Source organism: Danio rerio, chromosome 21 (genome assembly GCF_052040795.2).
Source record: "Danio rerio strain M-AB ecotype USA chromosome 21, GRCz13ab, whole genome shotgun sequence".
In the NCBI taxonomy this organism is placed as follows: domain Eukaryota; kingdom Metazoa; phylum Chordata; class Actinopteri; order Cypriniformes; family Danionidae; genus Danio; species Danio rerio.
This window is the reverse complement of record NC_141041.1, coordinates 20,797,219-20,822,386: the sequence shown is the minus strand read 5'-3', so window position 1 is coordinate 20,822,386 and position 25,168 is coordinate 20,797,219. Positions and strand designations below refer to the sequence as shown.

The following is a 25,168-nucleotide window of genomic DNA, read 5'->3' as shown; positions in this document are numbered from 1 at the left end:
TTAGTGCAAGAGCTAATTTATCGGTTTCACAGGATGTCTGCGGGAAAACTGCTAATGAATTCAATGCCAGGCTGGCTGTGAAAAGGGAAATATATTTGCTAGGGTTTCATCTAAATTCGAAATGTCTCACTTTCACTTGTAAAACACTTTTACTGTTAGAAAGTTAATTCTGGCAAAAAAAAAAATTTAAATAAATAAATAAAAATTAATGAAAACTTTAGAAATTACAGTGGTTCTGGAAGAAGCTTTGTATGATCTTCAAGGCTGCATTTATTTGACGTACAACACTAAATTTGTGAATTATTGTATTTTTACAAATTAAATAACACTTTTTCCATTTTAAAATACATATTTTAAATGCATATTATACAATGTAATTTATTCCTGTATTTGCACAACTACATTTCCACCACTATATCAACATTTAGGGCTCTATCCAAGCGATCTAGGCACAAAGTCTAAAGTGCATAGTGCAAAAGCATTAAGGGTGTGTCCGAAACCACTTTTGCTGTTTTAAGGACAGAAAAACATGGTTTGCGCTGCAGCACATGGTCTAAAAGGGTTGTGCATATTCTCTTAATAAGTTGTGGGTGTGTTTTAAGTATAACATGCATTAAACTAATCAGAGTCATCAACTAATCATGGAGTAAGAAAACAGTGTTGTACGCACTCCATTGAAGACATCCATTAGATTAGTCCCCATATTAAATTTTGCTTGTTAGGCACAAATATTTGTTTCAAAACTATTCTTATATTCAGTTCTAATTTCCAGCACACAAATAAATAACTAATAATATTAAAGTGTGGTCAATAATTATAATAGTTATATACAAACACACATACTATTCTTAGTATATGGCCACATCTCCAAAACCCGACAAGTGGACAAATCTAAGTTTGTTTTTGTTAAACCAAACATTAATATGCATAAAATAAATAATACTGCAAATAATAATAACATTATACACGAGCAAATTGTCATAAATAAACTGAAAAAGCCCCCCGAGATGAAGGCATGGAGGCAATAGTATTTATGTAAAAAAATCGTACTTTTTAAAATATTTTGCCATGGGAACGGAATGAGGCCGCGTGTAAGTGGATGCACCTGTGGTGTGCACCGGTCTCGAATCCCATGGAAGGAACCGTTTTACAGTGGTGCCGAAACTCGGGAAAGAAGAAAAGTAAAATGCCCGGGCCCGGTCCTCTCTCGGCTTCCTCTGCCATCGTTCCTCCTCTTATAGTCCAGAGCTCCTTCAGTGGGATTCAAGACGGGTGCGCACCACAGGTGCATCCACTTACTCATTCCGTTCCCACGGCTCTCGGCCACGCCCCCTGCCATACTGTACATCCTGTGTGTATTAAGCAATGTATATGCATTTAAGGCATGCAACTGATGTGCTCTGCACTGGACTTTGGACCTGCTTTCAGCTGGTAAATTGGGCAGTCTATTATAGTCTATTTTCCTTAAAATAGCAACGTGCCAACAATGCGCCTTAACACACCTACTTTCTAGACCGGAACACCCATGAATCCACAAGGTGGTGCAAATGGATTCACGATTTAAACAAAGTAATTAAAAACAGGAAAATTAGGGTTGCATTGGTCTGGAAATAGCAACAAATGACGCCAAACATGTCTTGCTTGAAAGACCTGCTGCCCTTTTTTCCCCCTGCAAATTGAATGAGTTGAACACCGATGACACAAATAATAACAAATACTGTCATGTGCATTTGGGGGCTGATGTCTGATGTTTGGCAACACAATCTTAAGAGACAGTTCTGGGAGGACATTTTACCAAAGCAAACCTTTGGCTCGGGCATTTCAGGACACTAAAACAACAATGATGTTACTAGCAATCAAGAAAATGTGCTTCTATTATAGTTCATTTCCAAATAAATATGCAATAATTGTTATTTTTTGTGGGCTCGTCTAGGCATTTCAGGGTTTCTGCAGGTTTCACTAAATTAAATTTAAGACTTTAAGACATTTTTAGGACCATTATGAATCAAATTTTAGACTCATACAAGGCTAAACACTGAGTTTTTTTTACAATGGCCCAAATGGAAAATATTTATGTAAAAAAAAAAAAACAATATTATAATTTAATACATTTAATAATACAATGATCATTTAGTAATAACAAATTTAAATATTTTAAATATTACTTAGCAAAATATGTTTTAGAAATCGTGTCAAAACAAGCAAGCTCTAGTTGTAACTACACACTTTTTTCAACATGAACTTTAAAAAAATGGACAAATGTTCTAATGATAATAATAAACTAAGGCCCCGTTTACACTGCCAGTTAAATGTGACCCAATTCCGATATTTGCTTCTATGTTACAGACCGGATCAGTTCTATGACCGTGTAAACACAAAAAAACGCATGCATTCGGATATTCATAGATCGTTTTCAGGCCTCCTTCATAAGTGGAAATAAATCAGATATAATTCGGATTTGTGACAATGCGACTGTCATGTAAACAGGCTGATCGAATTTATTTAGGCATTGCGTTCTGTACATCAATAAACTTGTGACAATGTGGTGCTTCTCCACGGTTTAATGACGTAGAATGAAGAGCGTGAGTAGAGATTTTGACGCGGTAAACAACAACAAGAACAGAGGAAACATGGAGGAAAGTGGTCAGTCACCACAATTTGCTCCCAGACAGACCTTTTCTCGTACCCACACATTCCTCTGAATGGTGGAGGACATCATAAAGCATATAAACCATAAGCGCAAACGGCGATGACTGCACTTTTTCACCTCCTCCACCTCAAAATCATTTTAAAGTTGGGTGAACTTCATGTTGTAACTTTTTGTCGCTATTAATACACGCACTGCAAGCTACACATAGAACAACTTTATTTTCTCCAACAACACCAGTGCGCAAACAGGCAAAGGCTACATCCTCAACTACACACACACATCAGGGCCATACCATTACATAATATGCGTGTGGGTAAATGTGGACTGAGCCATACACTGCTTTTAAATACATAATAATGTTTTAATAAAAACAAGACAATTTCTGCCATTGTGGCTAGTGTGGCACAGATGATTAGGAACTTGTAAACAAATGTTAATGTAAGGAAAATAATTAAACAAATGGTAAATGGACTTAAAATTATTATTATTTTTTTTTATTAAAGTTTTATAAAGATGAATTGCAGGTGGTTGTATAGGTGTTAATAGCCAGATTGGGTAGATATATTTGATCAAAGGAAAATGAAGACCTGTTTAAAAAGATTTAAAACCTACAACACAATTTTGTGGCTTTAAGGCCTAAAGATTTAAGACTTTAAGACCCCACAAACACCTTGCATTTACATCCAGCAGTTATTATGCAACATACCAAAATCCACATAAAAAACTTTGACATTCTTGATTTTATTATAATGCACTGATCTCAAACCATTGAACTGTAATGTATTTAAGCCCACTAAACAGTGGAGAAATGCAGTGAATGCATTCAGCATCTAAACACTTATAGTGATTTATATTATTGAAAGTCCTTAAAAACATTTTAAATCATACCTTTGAAACCACTGATTTCCTGAAAAATGCATTTTAACTCCTTAATTTATAATTTGTTTATTGTACTGTACACTATTTAAACTACTTAACTGTCACCCCAGGAGTTTTTAGAGATTAAACCCGGAAAATGTTTAGGATTTTGCATATAACAAAGTTTGTCAAAAAATAAGATGACTGAAAAATGTCTCACCTGTTGGACAGAGACAGTAAGTGGTTACACCATCTGTGTGCTTTAGCAGATCTAGACACATACCTTTTCTCGAAAGAGATTTTTGAGCTCTACAATGCAAATACAACTTCTCCTGCAGTGTTAAACTGATAATGCTGATGCCTCTTTAAATCTATACTGGCAAAGTCAATACTGCCATTCATTAGTGCACAGAGTTGACAGGATGTGGATATTTCAAATCTATACAGCTCTGCTTAAATCATACGGAGCAGAGAACGAGATGCACATGATAAAAGAGATGCTAGAGAACAGTGTTTCACCACACCGAGGGGGGTCTTTGAGGATGCCAACATGCCCACACACACACAAACGCACACACGAATGTGCAACACTCTCCAAGCTCACAGCAGGAGGCCGTGGGATTTGCTAGTTCACGAAACTGCAGAACAAAATCTGCTCCTTTTGTTTAGCTGGCACACAGTGCAGCAACGGACATGGCTGTTGTTCCCATTAACATTCGCTCCTTCTGCGTGACGCACCCAACTGTCAGCCTATGATATAGTACAAAATCAACTAAAAACATTACCTGAAGCAGCTTTTTGGCACACTCTGGGTGGTTGTTTTTGGCAGTAAGGTGTAAAGCAGTAAACCCTGATGTAAAGAAGAGAGAACAAGGTTTGTTATTTACACAGCGGAATGTATTGTTCGTCAATGACACAAGTAAGCAATGCATGAAAACATATTGATCTAGTTGTAGTCAACCTGAAGCGTCCTGCAGAGAAACATCAGCCCCGTGAGCCAGGATTACAGCAAGGCACTCGGTTTGACCTCGTGTGGCTGCGGCATGAAGACTGAGAAAAAAAAGAAGAGTTTCAACAAAACAATTACTGCAGTTGCATTTGTCCTTTACACTTTTTTTTTTTTTGAGCAAGCGTAAATGTAGTAAACAGAGAGCTCTTTGATTGAAAAGGTAGGTCAATGACTCGCTCTGCATATATGCTGGTCCTAAGGCAATTGTAAAGCACTCTACTGTGAATGAGTGACATCAGATCAATCTGGATCATTCTGTGTAGCAAGTGGAGCACGAAGCTGTAGTTAACAGGCAAGGTACAGAACACATGCAAAGGCAACAAACAAAAAGTATAAAAATGGAATGTTTTGGAAGAATTAAAGCAGAAAATGTCATTGATGCTTTTAAACAAGGCTGAATCACACCATTTAAATGTCAAAAAACAAAGTCATTTCTGGTGTTCCACAGAAATGTATTACCTCCATAAATTGCTTCTTGTAGGACTTGTACTGCTAGTTACCTCATACAACCTCCCTGTATTATTATAACACTGGCACTTTATCATATTTACAAGCTTTTTCGCCTATACTCTGTTTTGAACTCTGCCATGTGCCCTTAAGTGTAATTGTTTTGTTTACTATTTTAATTTTTACTTATATTTTTAGATTATAATTTACAGTGCTCAGGATATATAAGTACAACCCGCACAAATCTATCTTTTTAATTCATATTTTTAATAGAAAGCTTTACAATATTAAATTTGTGCATCAGATTAGACAGTACTAAAGCTAAATCTGGAGCTTATCTAACAATATAACTTTTGATAATGGTCCACCCAACTAGTACACCTAAATGTATATGTTGCAGAAAAATATTAAATACAAATTTAAAAAAGAGGAGAGAAAAAAAAGCAAACTTTTTTTAAATTAAGTTTAGTTATTATTATTTTTTTTGCAATGTTTTGCTTGAATTTAATTATATTATCTTTCCATTTCTAATGTTTGGTGACTAAAATATTATTTTAATAAATATATCTGTTTAATAAATCTGTTTTGTTTAAATTCACGAAAATATATGGCCTTTTTTCACTGAGAAATGGATAAAAATATTCATTTTCCAAATACTCAATTATGCTGAGCACTGTATGTGTAATTGTATTTATTGTAATTTCTTTTTAAATTCAACTTTTGTATTCATATTATCTGTTATGCACCTAGGAAATGAGACTTTGACTTTAAAATATGCTATTTTGAAAAATGTCAGTAAGTGGTGCCAAACAATCATACCTATTTGAAGCAGCATGAATAATAATGTGTTGGTCAATTTTATCCATACACAAAAGAAAGCTGTCAAATTTTGGCTGACTAAGGAAAGTTTTGAACCATGTGACAAATGATTATTATTTAGTGCAATAAATGCCTGCAAAGTTAAAAAGCAATGCAATTTAATGAGTAACAGCATCAAGTTTCAAGTAAAAAATAAATGAAATATATTCAACATTTAAAAAATAAAATAAATTCAATATTGTTAGCCCCCTTAGGCAATATTTTATTTTGATTGTCTACTGAACAAATCATAGTAAAACAATGACTTGCCTAATTACCCTAACATGCCTAGTTACCTTAGTTAAGCCTTTAAAAGGTCCTATGAAATTAAAATAAAGTTTTTTTAGATGTTTGTTAGTGTTAGTATTGTTCCTTTTTAAGATATCTATAAGATACTGTGCTCCAAAACAGAGACAAAATTCACGCTTGGATGATATTACAAGATTACAAGGTACAAGATTCTGACGGTATGATAAACTTGGATAAAAATATCATGGTTTCACGGTATCACGGTAAGGAGATTACTGCTCTAAAATATATTATTTTTTAAATGACTGGGTAAAAAACAAAACCCTTTTTCCCCTTTGAACACAGTATATTTTAATTTGAGAAACATTAAAATATTTTAAAACTGTAAACATGTCAGGCTAAATAATTTAAACGAATTATGGACTTCCACTCTCTTCATTTGTTTAAAAAACACAGATTTTTTATTATTATTATTTTTCAATTTAAAATGGCAACTTTAGATATCTTTGCTGGGATACTGTTGTCCTAAAACTAAAAAAATGTTAGTAAAAAAATCGTACTCATATCTTAGGAACGGTATAGCCGAACATTTTGACGGTTTTAAAACCTTGACTCTTCCAAACAACGGTATACCTTGAACACGGTTATCATTCCATGCCTACTAGTATCTGGCAAGCCCTACCCCCTTCAAGACGCTTAATCACTCTCACTGGCTGAGCAGTGATAACACAAAACGCTACTGGCTGTTTTTAAAAAGGGAGGGGCTGTCTCACCCTCTCTTTGTGTTGAGGTTGAGATTATGTCAAACATTGAAACACTTCATGGGACCTTTAAACCTCAACTTAAAATGAATATTAGTATCTGGAAAAATATGTTGTAAACTATGTACTGTCATCATGGCAAAGTTAAAAAATATCAATTATTAGAAATTAGTTATTAAAACCATACGTTTAGAAATGTGTTGGGGGAAAAAATCAGAGCTCTGGAAAAATGAAGAGGCTACCAGAGAAAACTCTTCTACGTATGTGTTTCAGTATAATGTATGAGTTTTTCCACCTCAGCCATTAATCCAGTTTTCAATTTCATACACTTTCTAAAAAAATAAATTATAATAATCCTAATACAGAGATTTGTTGCTGAAGAATGTCTTTTAGTGATCACCAATACTGAAAAGTTGTATGGATGAGCTCAAAGTTCAAAACAGAATTTACTTGAAATATGAATCATTTGCTTTATTTTGAAAGTGTATGGTCTTTGTACTCATTTTGGAGATATTATTTTCATTTCAATACTCCCCAGTATTAATTTAAATAAATGAATAATAATATCTCAAAATAAAAAAGGCACATGGTTGGAAACCTAGCAAATGAGGAATAAATGCGTATGCCTTGGTGAACTATTCCTTTAAATCTTTTATTAGTCATGAAATCTCTGACCCGAGGGCACAGAAAAATGGAGAAAAGTTTAAACTTTCCCTTTGATTTAAAAGTTCAGTGTCATCCCTTGTCTCTTAATAAATCATTTCCATTTAATCTTGTTGGTTTGATATCTAGAATCTCCTCATTAATTGACTCTTTAGAGAACAAACTCGACAAAAACACTAATTAATCTACTTGAAATTGATCAGACCCTTCTTGAGGATAAGGACCAGGGTGCACTGCAATCTCTCTTTTGGACAGTGATAAAGCTACACAAGATGTCCTGATAATGACCATGATAATCATGTCATTTATGACCTTTAAACGAACAAAACAAGAATTTTAAATATTCAGATATGGCCAATTAAGCACAAAACACATCACTCTAATGCGATTAAAGGTCAGTCCAGGAAAAAAAAAAAAACGTCTGCATATCTGTTTCTTTCAAATTGGTTCAAAAACATCACATTTAAAAGAGTCTCTCGCAACAAAATGAAAACACTTTTTCTTTTTTGTGTTTTGCTGGTAGGATATTTTTTAAAACTATGTGTTTAAAACAACTTTTAAACAATTTCTGATTTAGGGCCATAAACACTGTCTGCCAAGTTATAATATAATAAAGTTCCAAACACTCTTGATAAGTTTTAAAATGTATGTAAATAATTTTGTTACAACCGTTGTTTATATTATTATTGGTATTATGTTTATTTTGTTATGGAAGGTTCTGGGTATGTAGAGTTGAGATAATATACACTCACAGGCTACTTTATTAGGTACACCTTATTAGTACCAGGTTGGACGCCCTTTTGCCTTAATCCTTCATGGCATAGATTCAACAAGGTACTGGAAATATTCCTCAGAGACTTTAGTTCATATTGACATGATTGTCAATATGAATGATGATATTTTTTTTTTAAAAAGCAATATAAAATGTCTTTTTTTTTTGGTAATTTTGTGTAAAATAAAAAAATAAAAAGATAATAACGTTTTTAAACTCAATAATGACTAACAGCTAGGTCTGGCCGACATTGCAAAAAAAATGTTCCAAAACATTCGGTATCGATAATTATTGAATATTTGAATACAAAAATCTCATCTCTTTATAATAAAATAAAATAAACAAGTATTAAAGAGACTTGATAAAGAAACTTGATAAAATGTTATGAAGTGTGTGCAATGGTAAAGTGTAAACACTGAGCAATCAAAGTAAACTTTAAGGTGCCAATAATAATGATACAGTAAACCTCAAGCTCTGTAAACAAAATGAATTATGATAATCAAATCTGGGTTTTCAATAAAATGATTTAACCACCATAATTCAAATACATATTACAAGATTACAAATTGTTAAGTTGAATGACTATATTACCCCCTATGCTAAACAATCTTTCAGATGGGGAGTTATTGGCTGGGATGCACAAGAAAAGAAACCCAAAAGCCATTCTGGCGACATCTTTACATCTTTTTCTATCTACAATCATTCACTATGCTATGTCACTCATTTTAACGCGTGTTGTTATACTGACCTGAAGTGACAAGCACAAGCATGTGCTTTCATTTACTATAGTCATTGCCCTTCCACTTGCTATCCCCTGGCATCTCTTGTAACTAGGCAACTATCAAGCATTTTCTCAGAAGATGACAAACGGAAAAGCCATTGCAGCTGCAGCTCAACTTTATGGAGAAAAGTGAAATGCACTGCAGTGTTAGGATGCGCTGTGTTTGTCTGTGGTTATTAGTCTGCCGTTACTGAAATGTGTATATTCCATGCAAAGTGTTGATTGGTTAGATCTACTTGCATGAATTTAAGTGTGCGCGCCGCTCCCATGTGCATGTGATGCAAGTAGCATGCAAGTAGCAAACTAACACCCTAAGCTTCTTGATATAGCTTCCAAAGAGCATGCTCAGCAGCCATATTTTAATAAATCTATAGCGCTTCATACAAACTTTTTTTATCGTTATTGACAGTGGTGTTCGGTCAGTAAATACCTATACTAATTTTAACGCCCAGCCCAACTAACAGCAATGATTAGCTGTTTTACATGATTTCCCTTTTCACAATGTGACAGTGAATTACACTGACTCAGTTTGACCTGCCACATTAAATTAATCTCAAAACATCCCTACATCCCCCACCTTTTTTGTCAAACAAAAACTTTAATGTTTAAATTTTAATATAGCTAATTATAAATGCTAATCGCTGCTGTCCTCCGATTAAATTAAACGTTCAAATCAATTAAATGTTCACTCAGTCTCCATTTGCCACAAAGCAGACAGGAGATTGGGTCTCATAACCCTGAAAAGTAGAGCTTACACACATTTGCTGCAGAACTCGCCTCATGCTATTGTAATTAATATGATCAAGTGTTCTCTCCAAGTCCTTTTTCCAAGCTTGAATGACACGGTCACCAGAGCATATGATTAGCAAAACGAGCAGGGTCTTCATGTACGACTCCTCCATTATCGGGAAATTATATCTCCATGGTGAGTGTGACGGTTGGGAAAGACAGCGAGGCTTTGTGTTCTGCATGTGCCTCTCTGGAGCACCAGCCCTCCAGCACAATCAACTCCTCAAACAGCAAGATAAGGATTTATTGTGAGCCCATGAGAGCTCAAGCCATCCTTACGCAGGACACTGGAGACTCATTGAGGTCAGCGGTGTCCGAGTTCATTACTTAGAGACTGAAGAGAGTGAGTTTGGAGTGGAGCGCGTGCATTGATTCAGCTCTGCTGCACTGCGCACTGGAATGCTGCTATTCTTTCATTAAAGATGACACTTTCAACATTGTTTGTTTGTGGACTTGTTATTCTGGCATTGTTTTAAGGTTTTACCAGCATTTCCAGGTTCGGAAAAGTTCAACTTAGAGGGACTCAAATGAATAATTTCAGAGCATACTGTGCTTAAATAATCCAGATGTCAGGAGAATATCATGAATTTCAATCTACTGTGATTATTTTCTTTGATGATTATTTTACATTTGTAAGAAAGATGACACATAATAACAAAACTGTGCATTTGTTGTCTGAACGCCTGATATTATTTAACCCTTATTTGCTGTTGGGGATGTTTTCATTCACTCTGGGATGATTTTGAGTCTTAATATGGCCTCAACTTTTTCTGTGTTTCAGCAATTGGAATGATTTTGGTGACAAATTTTGACACATTTTGGGAAAATTCTTTAAAAATATTCAATACACTCTGGACCAACTTACTTCCCTTTTGTTATGTTTTTGACTGCTTTTGTCCTATTGACTTGCCCTATAGAGGACATTTTTTTTTGCTGCGGAGAGGTAAAATGTGTCTGTTTTATTGTTGATTATTAGCCACAGTGCAAACAAGCTAAGTTTATGGCTTAAAATTATATGATTATATTAAGTATAGCATGTGTGTGATACTCTTACCTTGATATGTTTGAGAAAATAAAAAATAAGCAGCTCAGCTCTTAGAACATATTAAACAGTCATTTTATTCATGCATCCATGTTATAATTTCTTGGTTTACTCCATAGATCTCAATATAAAGGCCAGAAACGTATTTGCACATGGCCTATTTAAAGCGTAAATGCTTTAGGTAAACAGTTTTACATCTTCCCAACAGGGAAAAACTGCAACAATCAAGAATGCATGATTAGTTGGTGTCATGGCTTTGCAATCAAAAAACGCTGTTATAATAGAAGTCAATGGGGAAAAAACAGCCACAAACATAACCAAAGGGAAACCAATTTAAACAGTACACAAGTGTTACGAGATTTCCAATGAATAACTGACTGAAATGCACTAACATGCTCTAACTTTTGTTTCCAAGCGTGTCTTTCTAGTTTTTTTACACAATTGCTTTAAAATGTAATTGTCTAGCTTTTTCATTACAGATGCCTATTAGCGATGTTTAAACTGAAATGGATCTAAATTGCACAAAGTAAACATGTATTAAGTGTGTCAAAATGATGGAAATCAAATTTAAACACTATCACAATCATACCATCAGTGTTCCAGTTACTTAACATTTTTGATAAAGACAACATACAGTTGAGGTGAAGATAATTAGCCCTTTTGTGAAATATTTATTATTTTTCAGATATTTCTCAAGTGACTTTAAATGGATTAAGGACATTTCAACCATATTTCCTATAATAGTTTTTCTTCAAGAGAAAGTCTTTTTTTAACTTCAGCCAGAAGAAAAGCAGTTTTAATAATAAAAAAACATTAAGGTCAATATTGTTTGCCCTTTTTTGGTTCTATACAGAACAAACCATTGTTATATAATGACTTGCCGAATTACCCTAACTTGCCTAGTTAACCTAATAAAGCCTTTAAATGTCACTTTAAGCTGAATAGGATTATCTTGAAAAATATCTAGTAAAATATTATGAACTGTCATCATGGCAAAGCTAAAAGAAATCAGTTATATTAGAAGTTTGTTATTAAAACAATTGTTTAAAAAAAATCTTCTCTACCTTAAAAAAACAAATTGTATATTATTTTTTTTAAAAATCTATTAAAAAATCTATTTAAAAAAATAACTTATGTGGAAGGATAAAGATTTTTTTTCAAAATGTCTATATTCCTGCAGAAATAATTAATATTATCTTTGCCATGTAGTAATAATGTTAATTGCTTTTACACTATCAAACTTTTGTTTGTTTATTAAAGTTTTTGTTTCGTTTTAATTTAATATTTTTCCCCAATTTTAGTATTAATGTCTAAGCACTTTTTATACCATTTGGAATAATTTATATTATATTATGTTATGACAATTCAATATATTAAATTATATTATATTAAATTAAATTATGTTTACATTTAAATACATCATGTAAATATTAATTGAATTATGCAAATCTTGCCCTGCAAATTGAAAACAGTGGGTTTTCCTGCAGCAGTGCATGTATGTTGTGCAGATTGATTAATTACTTTTATTCTAAACGCAAAAATTTCAAAAAATCCCCCAGAACAGTAAAGCAAACTCCTTTGTTAGGAATATGATTTCAAAATGTTGGCCTAATGATGTCAGACTCTAAAACGTGTGTTTATGGTGGATCTAAACTTCCTGTTATTCTCACAAACACAATAAATCTGTCCACATCATTTCAAAACATGTATATTATTTTCCCCCAGAAATGTAGACAAAAGCATGCAATTATTCAGGTTTAGGCTCCAAAAAAAAATAAAAAATCCTATTCATCTCTGCCAAGACAAAGAATCAAAGCACTCAAAGGTTTTTGAACAAGTACAACATATATTTAAGTGTCCTTTCTATGACTTCTACAAAAAAACCTACAAAGTTAAACACTTAAAAAGCCAAAAATGCTGAGCTCTCACCTCAGTTTTTCATGGTTTTAAGTGCTTTAGGTTATTGTTGGATAAAATGTGTGTTGCATATTTTAAAGCTGGATGAATGACTGGCACAAACAAGGCGAGCATTCGCATCTTAACATCTGTGTGCATAACGCAGTAAATTAGGGAAAATAAATGACATGATATGAAAGGCTGAAGGGTTGAATGAAGGACTAAATTTGTTTGACTGGGGTTTAGATTATGATTTCTCCTCCTAAATAAACACCCTGATGAACAGATGCACACAAAAAACACATGACTCAAATCTCTCCCTCGGCTGGAGAGTAAACACCCACATACAAACTCATTTTTATGCACATCTCAAGTGAGTTGCAGAAGATGTAGTCTAGAAAGTCTCTCTAAACACGGCTGAAATGGCAATTAAGGCAGTAAAGGAGCAAATCAAATAGAAAACAGAGCAGCTTCAGTTCCTGATACTTACGCAGACTTGCCCTCGCTGTCAAGTTTTGTAGGAGAGGCTCCTTTTTTTGACAGGAGGGAGGTGACTTTATCTGCCTCTCCATGCTCCACTGCACTCAGGAGACGCTCGTCGTTCTTGCTCCATTCATGGGTCTAAAGAAAAGAAAAATATATATTCAGAAACATACACATAGTGCATTGATAAACCAAAGCTCTAGAGAAAATATGGTTCATAAGCAAACAATCTTGCAAATTAATTCTCATGTTATTAAAGGGAGACAGAAAGATTAATGAGACATTCTGACACTTTCATGTATTATATTTAATTGTTATATATTTTTCAAAAAAAAAAAAAAAGGGAAATCAGTAATTGGTGCATCACGATACACTTACCAGCCACTTATTATTAGGTACAGCTGTCCAACTGCTCATTAATGCAAATTTTAATCAGCCAATCACATGGCAGTAACTTAATGCACTTAGGCATGTGGACATGATCAAGACGATCTGCTGCAGTTCAAACCGAGCATCCGAATGGGAAAGAAAAGTAATTTAAGTGACTTTGAACATGACATGGTTGTTGTTGCTAGACGGACTGGTCTGAATATTTCAGAAACTGTTGATCTACTGGGATTTTTACGCACAACCACCACTAGTGTTTTCAGAGAATGCTCAGAAAAAGAGAAAATATCCAGTGAGCGACAGTTCTGTGGGTGCAAATGCCTTGTTGATGCAAGAGGTCAGAGGAGAATGGCCAGACTGGTTCAAACTAATAGAAAGCCAACAGTAACTCAAATAACCATTCTTTACAAACTAGATATACAGAAGAGCATCTCTTAACATACACTATGTCAAACCTTGAGATAGATGGGCTACAGCAGCAGAACACCACACCGGGTGCCACTCCTGTCAGCTAAGATAAGGAAACTGAAGCTACCATTCACACAGGCTCACCAAAATTGGACAATAGAACATTGGAAAAACGTCACCTTGTCTGATGAGTCTTGATTACTGCTGCGACATAGGGATGGTAGAGTCAGAATTTTTTCATCAGCTTAAAAGCATGGATCCATTCTGCCTTTTATCAATGGTTCAGGATGTCGGTTGTTGTATAATAATACTTTCTTGGCACACTTTAGGCCCAATTGAGCATCGTGTCAATGCCACAGCCAACCCGAGAATTGTTGCGGACCATGTCCATCCCTTTATGACCGCAGTGTACCCATCTTCTGATGTCTATTCCAGCAGGATAACGTAACGTGAATTTGCTGTACTCAAATGGCCTCCACGGTCCCCAGACCCAATACAATAGAGCACCTTTGAGATATTGTGGAATGGGAGATTTGCATCATGGATGTGCAACCAACAAATCTGCAGCAACTGTATGATGCTATCATGTCAATATGGACCAAAATCTCTTGAAGGATTAAGGCGGTTCTGAAGTCAAAAGGGGGTCCAACCTGGTACTAGTAAGGTGTACCTAATAAATTGGCCGTTGAGTTCATTGTTTGGCTAAAAATAACAGAACAGCCCTAATTCAATTACTCTATTTTAAAATCAACTCAAAATACAACTTATTTATAATGATGTTACTGTATTTCTACTGCAGTTTGTTTTTAGCTTATAGCCATTTAAATGTAATAGAATATAAACCATTTAACAATTTACATAATTACTAAAACATTAAATATCCCATTTTGCAATATAAAAGGTTTTTTTAACAGCTAAAGGATGCGCTAGTCATTATATGGTTTTCCTGAAGTAAATTGAGTGTGACATACTGACATTGTTTACAAGCTGTTTTACTGATGCTTTTCTAAGGCTAAAACAGAGTGAGGCATAACACACTTCATTATGTTTCTTTTACATTCGGTTTATTGGTTAATTCGTGTTTGATTTGCACAATAATTCAAGTTTATCAGAACTAATAGTAAAAAAGAGGAAAAGGTGATTTTTTAATGTGTTGCTTGACACCGTTATATAGCTTGAATAAAAGTTTTGTCCACCAGTAAACATATATTTAAAAAAACAGCACAGAGCAAAACTAACACTTAAGAATTAATATCGGTTTATCAAAAGGTCAATTTAAATTAGAAAATAATGTTCTCTTCAATAAACGTGATTCTTTTGTAAACGAAGCTTGACAGGGGCCAATAAAATATCTTCTTAAAATAAGTGTTAAATAACTTATTACCGTACACTTACCATAGTGATTCAGCATAAAATAAAGTTTAAATTGACATATTTTACATTTAACATAAGTTAATTCATAACATTCTCAATCATATAAAAAGTAATCATTTTCAAAGTAATCAACTTTTAATATCATGAAAGGATACTTGTTCTATTATGCCTGCAAAGATGTATTGCCATATAAAAATCATCGCTACATTGACTGACCATCAGTAAAGTAATCAAAATGGAGGAAGGTCATTATTTTTTTAATCAGAAAAATATTAAATTAAAGCCTTAATTAAACAAAAACTGCAGCAAACCGCTGTTACAAAAAAGGAAATGTATATTAAACATAAAAACAGAAAGAGTTTCTGTGGTGGTCTCAGACATTTAGGCACCACCGTGTGTGTATTATATGATTAAGCCTTCAACTATGACAGTAACATCTTAGTATAACAAACAAAAATGTGTTTTCTTCCCCCTAAGTGTTCCCATAAAGTGATATTTTTAGCTCAGAAAAAAAGGTCATGGGAGCTGTTAAAACATTTCATTTAACTTTAAATAGATGTAGCAAACCTAGTCTTGAAACACAGTTAAAGAAATAGTTCACCCAAAAATGGCCTTATTATTTACACTCTGTCATGCGGTTTTAAAGCTTTATTATTTATTTTTGAAGCAATTCTGAAAAACGCTGTTTGCTAAGACCAATTGACTTCAATAGTAGGAATGAAAATTTCTATAAAAGTCAATGAGTGCCAGCTACCAATTCTTTTCAAAGTACTTCACAGAAGAAATAAGTAAAGAGGGAGAAAATGATGGCTGAGCTACCCTTTATAAATATTTATGAAGTGGAAATAAAATGAAATTTTAAGAGCAAACATGTCTCGTTCATGACTAAAAACATTAAAACACATAATTTTCCCCCTCTCTTTAGCACAGAATAATGGAAATCAAACAGCTTCCCTCATTTGTCTTCACCCCTGACCTTTGAAGAATGTATCCTTATGAGTCAAACTCAAAAACATGAGTTACAGGTCTTTGGACAAATGAGAACATGTTGAGAGGGAGCTCTTACAAACTCAAAGAGAGGTTAAGCAGAGAAAGACTAAAGAGAGTTGGGATCAGTCGCAGAAAAGAGAATAGTAAATGGAGAATAAAGATAAGCCTCCTCCAAACCTCCAGCATGAAAGAATGATGCAATGACACCATAAGCCACCGCATCGGTCATTGCATCTGACTCAAATGAGGGCTGCTAATGAATAACGGATAAATGTATTGGAATTTAAAGGGGGAGCTAAAGTCTGTATATGTTACTGGATACTTGAACTGTGAGTTAACATCCTACCAGACACACTCCCTCATATTTCACTGCATTGTTGTGGCGTTGCATAACAGTCCTTTGTAAATGGGAAGATTAATTGCTGTTTTTCTCTCTCTGTTTATAGCATATGGTAAAACTTGCAGAAAGAGCATTCAAAGGAAAGATTACCATCAGAATGAGCAAGGTCTGAGAAAAGGCCATCCATATGAAACAATGAATAAATTCACCTGAATTTCACCTATAATTCACAGGCATCTCGAGGGGAATGAAATGCCCATGGCATGAATCACATTATTTTCCTGTGGTGCTTCAGAAAGCTCTTAGGAACAGATGAAACTGTTTCCTAACAAGGGCTTACTCACAGATGAGAAACAAATGCAGACAAATCTAGTTAAAACATGTCTTAGTTTGTAGCTGTGAAAAATGCACAACACTAAGTATAGTCAATCAGAGCAACTGTTTGAAGACCCATTTGAAGACTTCAGTGGAGGAAATACAGACCACAGATACTAGGAAGTTGAACAACCCAAAAGGCAACTGCTGTAAATGTAGTCTACACAGTGAAGTGAAAGCAAACCGCAGAGGTCAGCCAGCGAAACGCAGAGGCCATTGCTTGAGTCTGTCACTATTTTTGAAATGCAGTGTAATGTTACACGAGCCGCAGTAAAGCTAGCGCTATTTTGGGATCAGTTTGACTTTGGCCTACTATCTGCAATCAGCTGGTGCTATTTACAGTCAGCTCGTGAAATAAATGAACAGTGTTTGGAAAAGAAACAGACATTTGTAAAGAAAGGTCTATTGGCTGTCCCAGGGCACTCAAACATCAACAATGAATACTTCAGAACAGAAGTGCTGATCTAAAAACAAACATGCTGAGAAAATCAATATGAGTCTATAATATTCCCTCTGAAGGTGGATAAAAATTAGGATCATACATGCATTTTTCATAAGTATGTGACGTATACGTGTTTCTTTTTTAAAATCTGTAAGCAATCTGTACAACAAAACCAGAACAGAAATTATGTTTAAAAAGAAAGTGAACACAAAAAACAGCCTATAACAAACTACTTTTGACAACGATGAAAAAAATGAATGAACACTGGAAAGTATTTGCAAAATTTAAACATGAAGGTGTTAATAGTGTTAATTACTAATGATTACTTTCATTAGATTTATACATAATCAGTGATCATTTAAAATAAAAGCCATGTTTTGTTGTAAAGGTTTATGAATTATTAAAAATTCCTAAAAGATGGAGTAGGGTCTGTCTGCAGACTCCAAGACAGGGGCATAACAAGAAGTGGGCGTAACTTGTAGTTGTCGAGACCCACATGTCAAAACTTTGTGTCGGCACTGTACCCATCACAGTTTATAACATGTACACCTATTCCACACCTAAACCCAACCATCACAGTTATTAATTTCTAAACTTTCAGGGCTCGCAAAATCCAGTAACCCAATGTCCCAGGGCTACTGATTTTTTAATCAGGCAACCAAAATCTATCTACACGCAGCCCAGAAGGGCCCGTAGGAGAAAAAATATATTTTAATGCTTTTACATTCTCTCACAAAGTGGATAATTATGTACCTTAATACCTATTTAACTTTTATTTAATATTTATAGTGCAAATCGAATTAGATAAAATTTATTTGGTTTAAAAGGCAAGTCTCTCAAATAATATTTCCACAAAAAACAGAAAATATTACTTTACACACTGTATTTTAAATAAATCATGTTTTCATGTTAGTCAATAACATTGCAGAAATTAATTTAAACACTGAATAAATCTAAAGTTACACACATTTACACAAGTAAATAAACAGAATCAATGATGGGCTAAAAATCTGCTGAATTCTGCACACGCAAATTCCGTGTGGCCCTAATCATATGGTTAGTTTTGATTTCTTGGGGACTTTAAGAAAGACAGAATGCACTTTATTAGTTAATAAGGATAAGTTAATGTCTTCTATCTACTTTTTGCGGTTACTCAACAGGATCGGTAAACAACTGGCAATCAGCTTGTAAAAGGAAATGTCTGTTTATTTTTAATTTTGTGACTTTCATTTAAAAGGATCGTTAAAGTGGCAGTTACGCAAAAATTAAAATGCACCCACTTTTTACTCCCTTCACTTCTTGTAAAACTGTTTGAGTTATCTATTCTGTAACAAATTGGAATGTCTTTATAGCTGCAAAAAATCACCTAAAACAACTTTCACTCAACATTTTTTTTATAATTAAAAAATTCGAACTTTAAAAAGTTAAATACAATTTTGGTTATTGAAAAACACACACACACACACACACACACACACACACACACACACACACACACACACACACACACACACACACACACACACACACTCATATATACATACACATACATACATACACACACATACATACATACACACACACACACACACACACACATACACACACACACACATATATATATATATATATAAACACATATACATACATACATACATACACACACACACACATATACATATATATATATATATATATATATATATATATATATATATATATAAACACATATACATATATATATATACATACATACATACATACATACATACATACATACATACATACATACATACATACATACATACATACATACATACATACATACATACATACATACATACATACATACATACATACATACATACATACATACATACATACATACATACATACATATATATATATATATATATATATACATATATTAGCATTGTCAAAATTAACGCGTTAACGCATGCGATTAATTTTAAATAATTAACGCGTAAAAAAAATTAACGCAATTAACGCAGTTGCAGGTTTTTTTTTACTTCCTGTTGTGGTCGACGTGTGTTCAACATGCAATAAATGTGGATAAGACCAAGGAAGCACTTTTTGAAGGCAAGTTCCAGTATAAAACAATTAGTCGCATCACCAGGCTCTCCAAAGTTTCATGCAATTTCGGGTGTTTCATTTTTAACTTTCGACTTCTGTTGAAAGTTGATACCGCATGGCGAACAGAAAGAAAATCTTCTGCATTTCGTGACTCGGTGTTCCTTTAAGGTAAGGTTCCTTTTAAGGCTACACGGTAGAATTTTAACAAGAGTATTATCTTAATCATATTAAAATCAGAGTATTGGTGTCTTATGTAAATGTACTCAGAACGTCTCTGGTGAAGTCGCGAGCAGTCAAAGACAGGGCATTACTCTGCCTTTCAGCATGAGCCCTACAAGTTTAGCTTTACTTTACAATGATTGCAACAGTTTGTATTCTATAGTTTATTATTAGAATTTTTCATTTTCCATTTATGCAACTCCTGTATTTTGGCATTTTTTTGCAGTCCACTTAGAATCCAACTTAGAAATCAATGTTTTCTTTATTGGCATTGATTGTTTTGAAATTTAAATGTCATTAACATGCTTGTGTTTTAATTTTCTTAATAAATATGGCTGTCAAGCCAGGATCTTAATGGTTTATTGTTGGTATGTTGTTTACATGAAGAAATCTGTGTTACAAGTTAAACAAAAATTCTATTAAGCAAATATATTTTGAATTAAAATATTTTTTGTCTTGCGTTTACATTAACTTTAAATTTAAATAGTCAAAATTACAAGTTTCAGTATTTTAAATGCGATTAATCACGATTAATCACGATTACTTTTTTCAAAAGGTGCGATTAATTAGTTATTTTTTTAATCGATTGACAGCACTAATATATATATATATATATATATATATATATATATATATATATATATATATATATATATATATATATATATATATAACCTATAACAAAAGCCAATCTATCTTTTTATTTAGTAAATGTATGTTTTTGTTTTTATTAATAATAAAATAATGTATAATAATAATAAATAATGTATTTTCTATTTCGGCTACTTAAAATTATATTAGGGCTACCAAAAACTGTAGAATGCCTGCCCAAGGGCTAACAGAAATTTCGAAATTTTGCGAGCCCTGACCTTCCATAACCATCATAGTTATAAACATGTACACCTATATGAATGAATATAATAGCATATCAAATTAATAGGTTGTGGATAGATTTGGAGACAATTTTATGAATATTAACATTTACTAAAACTGTTTTCTGGAAAGTATTTCAGCCATCTTGCCAACAACGACTGACATCTCGCATGGTTTAATGGGATCTCGATAACTGCAAGTTACACCTCTACAACAAGTTACACCCTTCTCTTGCATTCTGCAGACAGATACACTTGAAAGGATGCCCAAATTAAGAACATAAATAAAACTGATAATCTTTGATCAGTCTGCTTTGTACTGCATATGTAAATGACATTTTTGCCGACTCTTTCCTACAGAGATATTTAACAGATACATGCATGTTTTGGACTAATGTTCTTAATAAAAAATAAAATAAAATAAAATAAACAGCTACTTCAGTGAGATGGAAATCTGTGCATGATTAATTAAAATCAAGCACATAAAATAAAAATAAATAAATCATCCTAAACCCGAACAAGATGCAGAACAGGACAAAAGCAAAAAAAATAAAAAATAAAATAAAATAAAATAAAAAAACATGAATCAGAGATGCAAGACAAATTGACAGGTATTATTATTATTATTATTACTGGCATTGCCAATTGGACTGCACAAAACAAACATCACGCTATTCCATTGCCAGAAGTGACATGATAAACAAGCTTCAAGCTTAAATCAAGACATTTCAGCTATTAAAAGATGTGAAAATCTACATAAACCTCTAGAACAGATTTTATACAACCAGCAATAGCCTGGAGATCTCCTTTTTGTCATGGTGGGTCTTTGCAAAAACAGGAAACACTTAACATTATCTCAAAAGGGCCTGTTGAAGTAAATAACCAGTGGTGAACAGGGACAGATGGCACAAACATTACCTCCACCCATCGTTCAGCGCAAGCATTTAACTTTATCTGATAAAAGTCCTCGTCGGCCGTGCAATATTTAGAACCAAAGGCAAGACAAGTGGTTTAGATCAAACAGTTTTCATGTTGAATTTGCGTTATCAGTCCATAAACATATGCAGTTAACCAAGTAAGACCGAACGTGGAAGTTTCATTAGTTATATGATGGGAATCAGCGGACATGAGGCATATTTATAGCACATGGTATAATCTCTTAGCTTTTGAGTGCTTGCACATTGATTTATCTACTGCCAGTAAAATAAACTGTAGATAACTTTACTTCCATGCCCATTGGCAAAACAATGTAGGCATGTTGCCAAGTTGTGATCCTGAACTTAGCATATTTTCAGTTAGCTTTGTCCTAATGCTAAATCAAACATGAGACTTTACTTTGGTTTGCATGAAAATGAACTCCACAATGAGCTAAATGAAAAATGGCCTGTTGATGAATGGGTTGATACTGTCTGTACCTGTACATAAGCCAACTGGATCAAATGCTCATGGCCATGTGAACCTGCCGTTGACTTTCAAACTAATGGCTTCTCGAATTCGAAAGCGGCAGTCGAGCACCTTGAGAACAGGCTGGACTATGACCTCTTATCACACGCGTCTCTGTTCACGTCTGGCACCAGCCGTGTTCTCCGTCTGTACGATTACACTCACACTGCTAACATTTGGACCGCTTCTCCTTGGACTCCTGAGATGATAAGCTGAGAGCAGTGTGGTGAATGCTCGGAAAAGCACATTCCTTTGTGAGACTGTTTAAAGCTCACAATCACTCTCACATTATTAGTTTTACGTGATGGATAATCAAATGACACAACAAAGCTTCAGCGTGAACATGCTTGACTTGAGAAGATAAATAAGTGTCATGATATATGGCAATTTTCCATCAATTTCCTCTTTACAGCTGCATGTTTGCAGCACTTATCCCTGGCTTTCTCATTAGCACTGAGACATTGAGTCAAAGTCTCATATGCTCACCAAGGCAGCATTTATGTGATCAATAATGCTGTAAAAACTGTACGCCTGTGGAATATTTATTTCAATACATTTTTTAAAAATGCTACTTATTCCTGGAATAGCAATACTTTAATTGCACAAAGCTGAAAACAGTTTTGCTACTTAATATATTATTTGTTGTTTTTTCCAACAGAGTTCCTTAGAACTAGAAATCTGTCAGTCTATATTAATTAAATGTATCTTTTCATTGCAACCGTTTAATGCTGTTGAGCTATTTAAATATTGAAATAGTAGTTTAGGGCTGCATAATATATAGTTTAAGCAACGATATCGTAATGTACACATCTGTAATAGTCCCATCACAGGATCTGCAATGTCGAATCGAGACTGTAGTTGAGTAGGCATAAAAAATACACATCATTCTGGAGTAGAGTGGTCCCTCGCTATAACATGGTTCACCTTTCACGACCTTGCAGTTTCGCAGATTTTTTTGTAGTGCAATTCGACATGCTTTGTACAGCGCATTGTGTTCTGCGTCCTGATTGGCTATAGACCATTATCAATCAATCTCCTCTGTGTCTCCTGTACAGTGGAGAATGTGTTCAGCTTGCCAAGTTAACATAAATCTTTGATTGCTAGTAGTGTGAGATTCAACAAGGATGCAAAAAGGGTTGTATAACTGTGCACAGCAAGACCAGCACAGAGGGGGTTGCACACCATGCAGTGCCATGCATTTTAGTATTGTAATCATAGGTTTATATCGAGGTAGGAATCGGCACCGAAAGTAGGCGGCTGTCTTCGATGCCCAACTACGTTTTAGGACACTGTTCATATTTCTGCCGCGCAACAGAGTGCCATCTCAACATAATTTTTACTTTAAATAACATGCAAATATGCGCCTCCGGTCTGTGCAACTTCCAACTGTCATGTGCGCAGCGCATATGATGTGCGACCCGCTTAAAGATGGAGTCTGCTTTAGTTTTGTGGATCAGTCACTGCAGGAAAAAGAACATTACGCTGGATGCCAACATTATCCGAAAAAAGGTAAAACGCTTTATGAACATTTTGCTGACAGCCATGAATGTTTGCGCCTTAACAGGTTTTGATCTTTGGTTTGATTCTACTGAACTTATTTTTTTACAAAGCTTTAAGAGTATTTACACAGAGTAAAAGTGTTAAAATGTTATTGCCTGTCTGAGAAAAAGTGTATAAAGTGTGAAGTGAGAGGTTTTACAACCTTAAAACATCTATAATAATTGCTAAAGCCTTTTATTTCGTTGATTTGTTGTTTTCGCCTTTTGTGGGCTATTTTTAATGTAACTCTCATGAATAACGAGGGACCACTGTAATTACGAAGTTTAACCATAAATGTACCACAACATTTTATAATTTGTATGTGCTTAAAAGCCTGTGACTGCGTACTGTGCATTTCAAGCCAGTTTAAATCATTTACTCGCATGAAATGAAAATTTTAGAAACATTAACTGTATTAATGTGCATAGCAATGAAAATTAGACAGTTATTCAATTTACATTCAATATTCCATGTGTGTGCTTAAATACTGTTCAACTCGCATAAAAACCATAATGAATTCATTTAATTTCTTTACTGTATTTATCATTGCTTGAGATTTAGTTAATTACTTTTTATGCAGAAGCACTCCACTACAAATCCAACCTACTATCATCATCCAAAATTGTTCTAAAATTATTTATTCTTTACAAATAGAACTATTCATTTCATCTGGTAACATTGCACACAATATTTCAATATGTATTGCAGAAAAATAAAATATTGCAATGTCTGTTTTTTCCAATATCGTGCTGCCCTAGTATAATTCACTATTCAAAGAACAGGGCAAAATCTAACTAATAATTTAAACTAATAAGTTAACATAGGTTAAACTAATCGTAGCAAAAAATATTTGTTTAATTGGCTATAACATGTTGTAAAAATAAAAAAGATATCCTTCATTTGACAACTTCCTAAAAGCCTGTAATCTGATTTATTTTGTGAAAGACTTGGGTTGTGTTTCCCAGGAAAGTCAAAAGGATGTGACATTTACAAACTCTCCTGAGAGCCACTCTTTTGTTCCAAGACAAATGAAACAAAGGATTAAAAACAATGCTGGGGATCCTTTGTCAATGTGTCATGACAAAATAAAGAATTTATTTAAAGTACTATTGTCTTTCACAGCCAGATCTATAGTGTATTGTCCCAAATACACTTTATAATCAACCAGTCATACCAGTGTAATCTTAATGACCTCATCTGACGTCATGGTAAGAGTTGTGCAAACATTTAAATATCACTATATATGATCAATGTTTTTTGAGTTTCAGGTTTCAAACAACTGACATTTTTCTTGTGTGTTTACTCTGTTTTTGAGAGCAAAGTGTGCATTGTAAATTTATATCTTCTTTTAAACATCTCTCAGCAGGATTGATAGTGCTTGATATAGGTGTCTAGGCAAAGGTCTTGCCAACTTCTTTCTACTCTGC

At 33.9% G+C, this 25,168-nt stretch overlaps 1 protein-coding gene and 1 long non-coding RNA gene across 4 annotated transcripts in view; both read right to left on the bottom strand.

The window, feature by feature from the left end:
- Positions 1–25,168, bottom strand: part of rai14 (retinoic acid induced 14) — a 58,705-nt gene that overhangs the window by 23,140 nt on the left and 10,397 nt on the right. For all 3 annotated transcript variants that reach the window (NM_001111217.2, XM_087300346.1, XM_087300347.1), the window contains 3 exon segments: positions 4,294–4,358; positions 4,470–4,558; positions 13,266–13,396. In NM_001111217.2, coding sequence (NP_001104687.2) covers positions 4,294–4,358; positions 4,470–4,558; positions 13,266–13,396 — 285 coding nt within the window.
- Positions 4,632–6,676, bottom strand: LOC147838828 (uncharacterized). The gene is made up of 3 exons (XR_015520264.1): positions 6,496–6,676; positions 6,083–6,453; positions 4,632–5,491 (listed from the first exon to the last, which is right to left on the bottom strand). It is a non-coding gene; the product is annotated as an uncharacterized LOC147838828 (long non-coding RNA).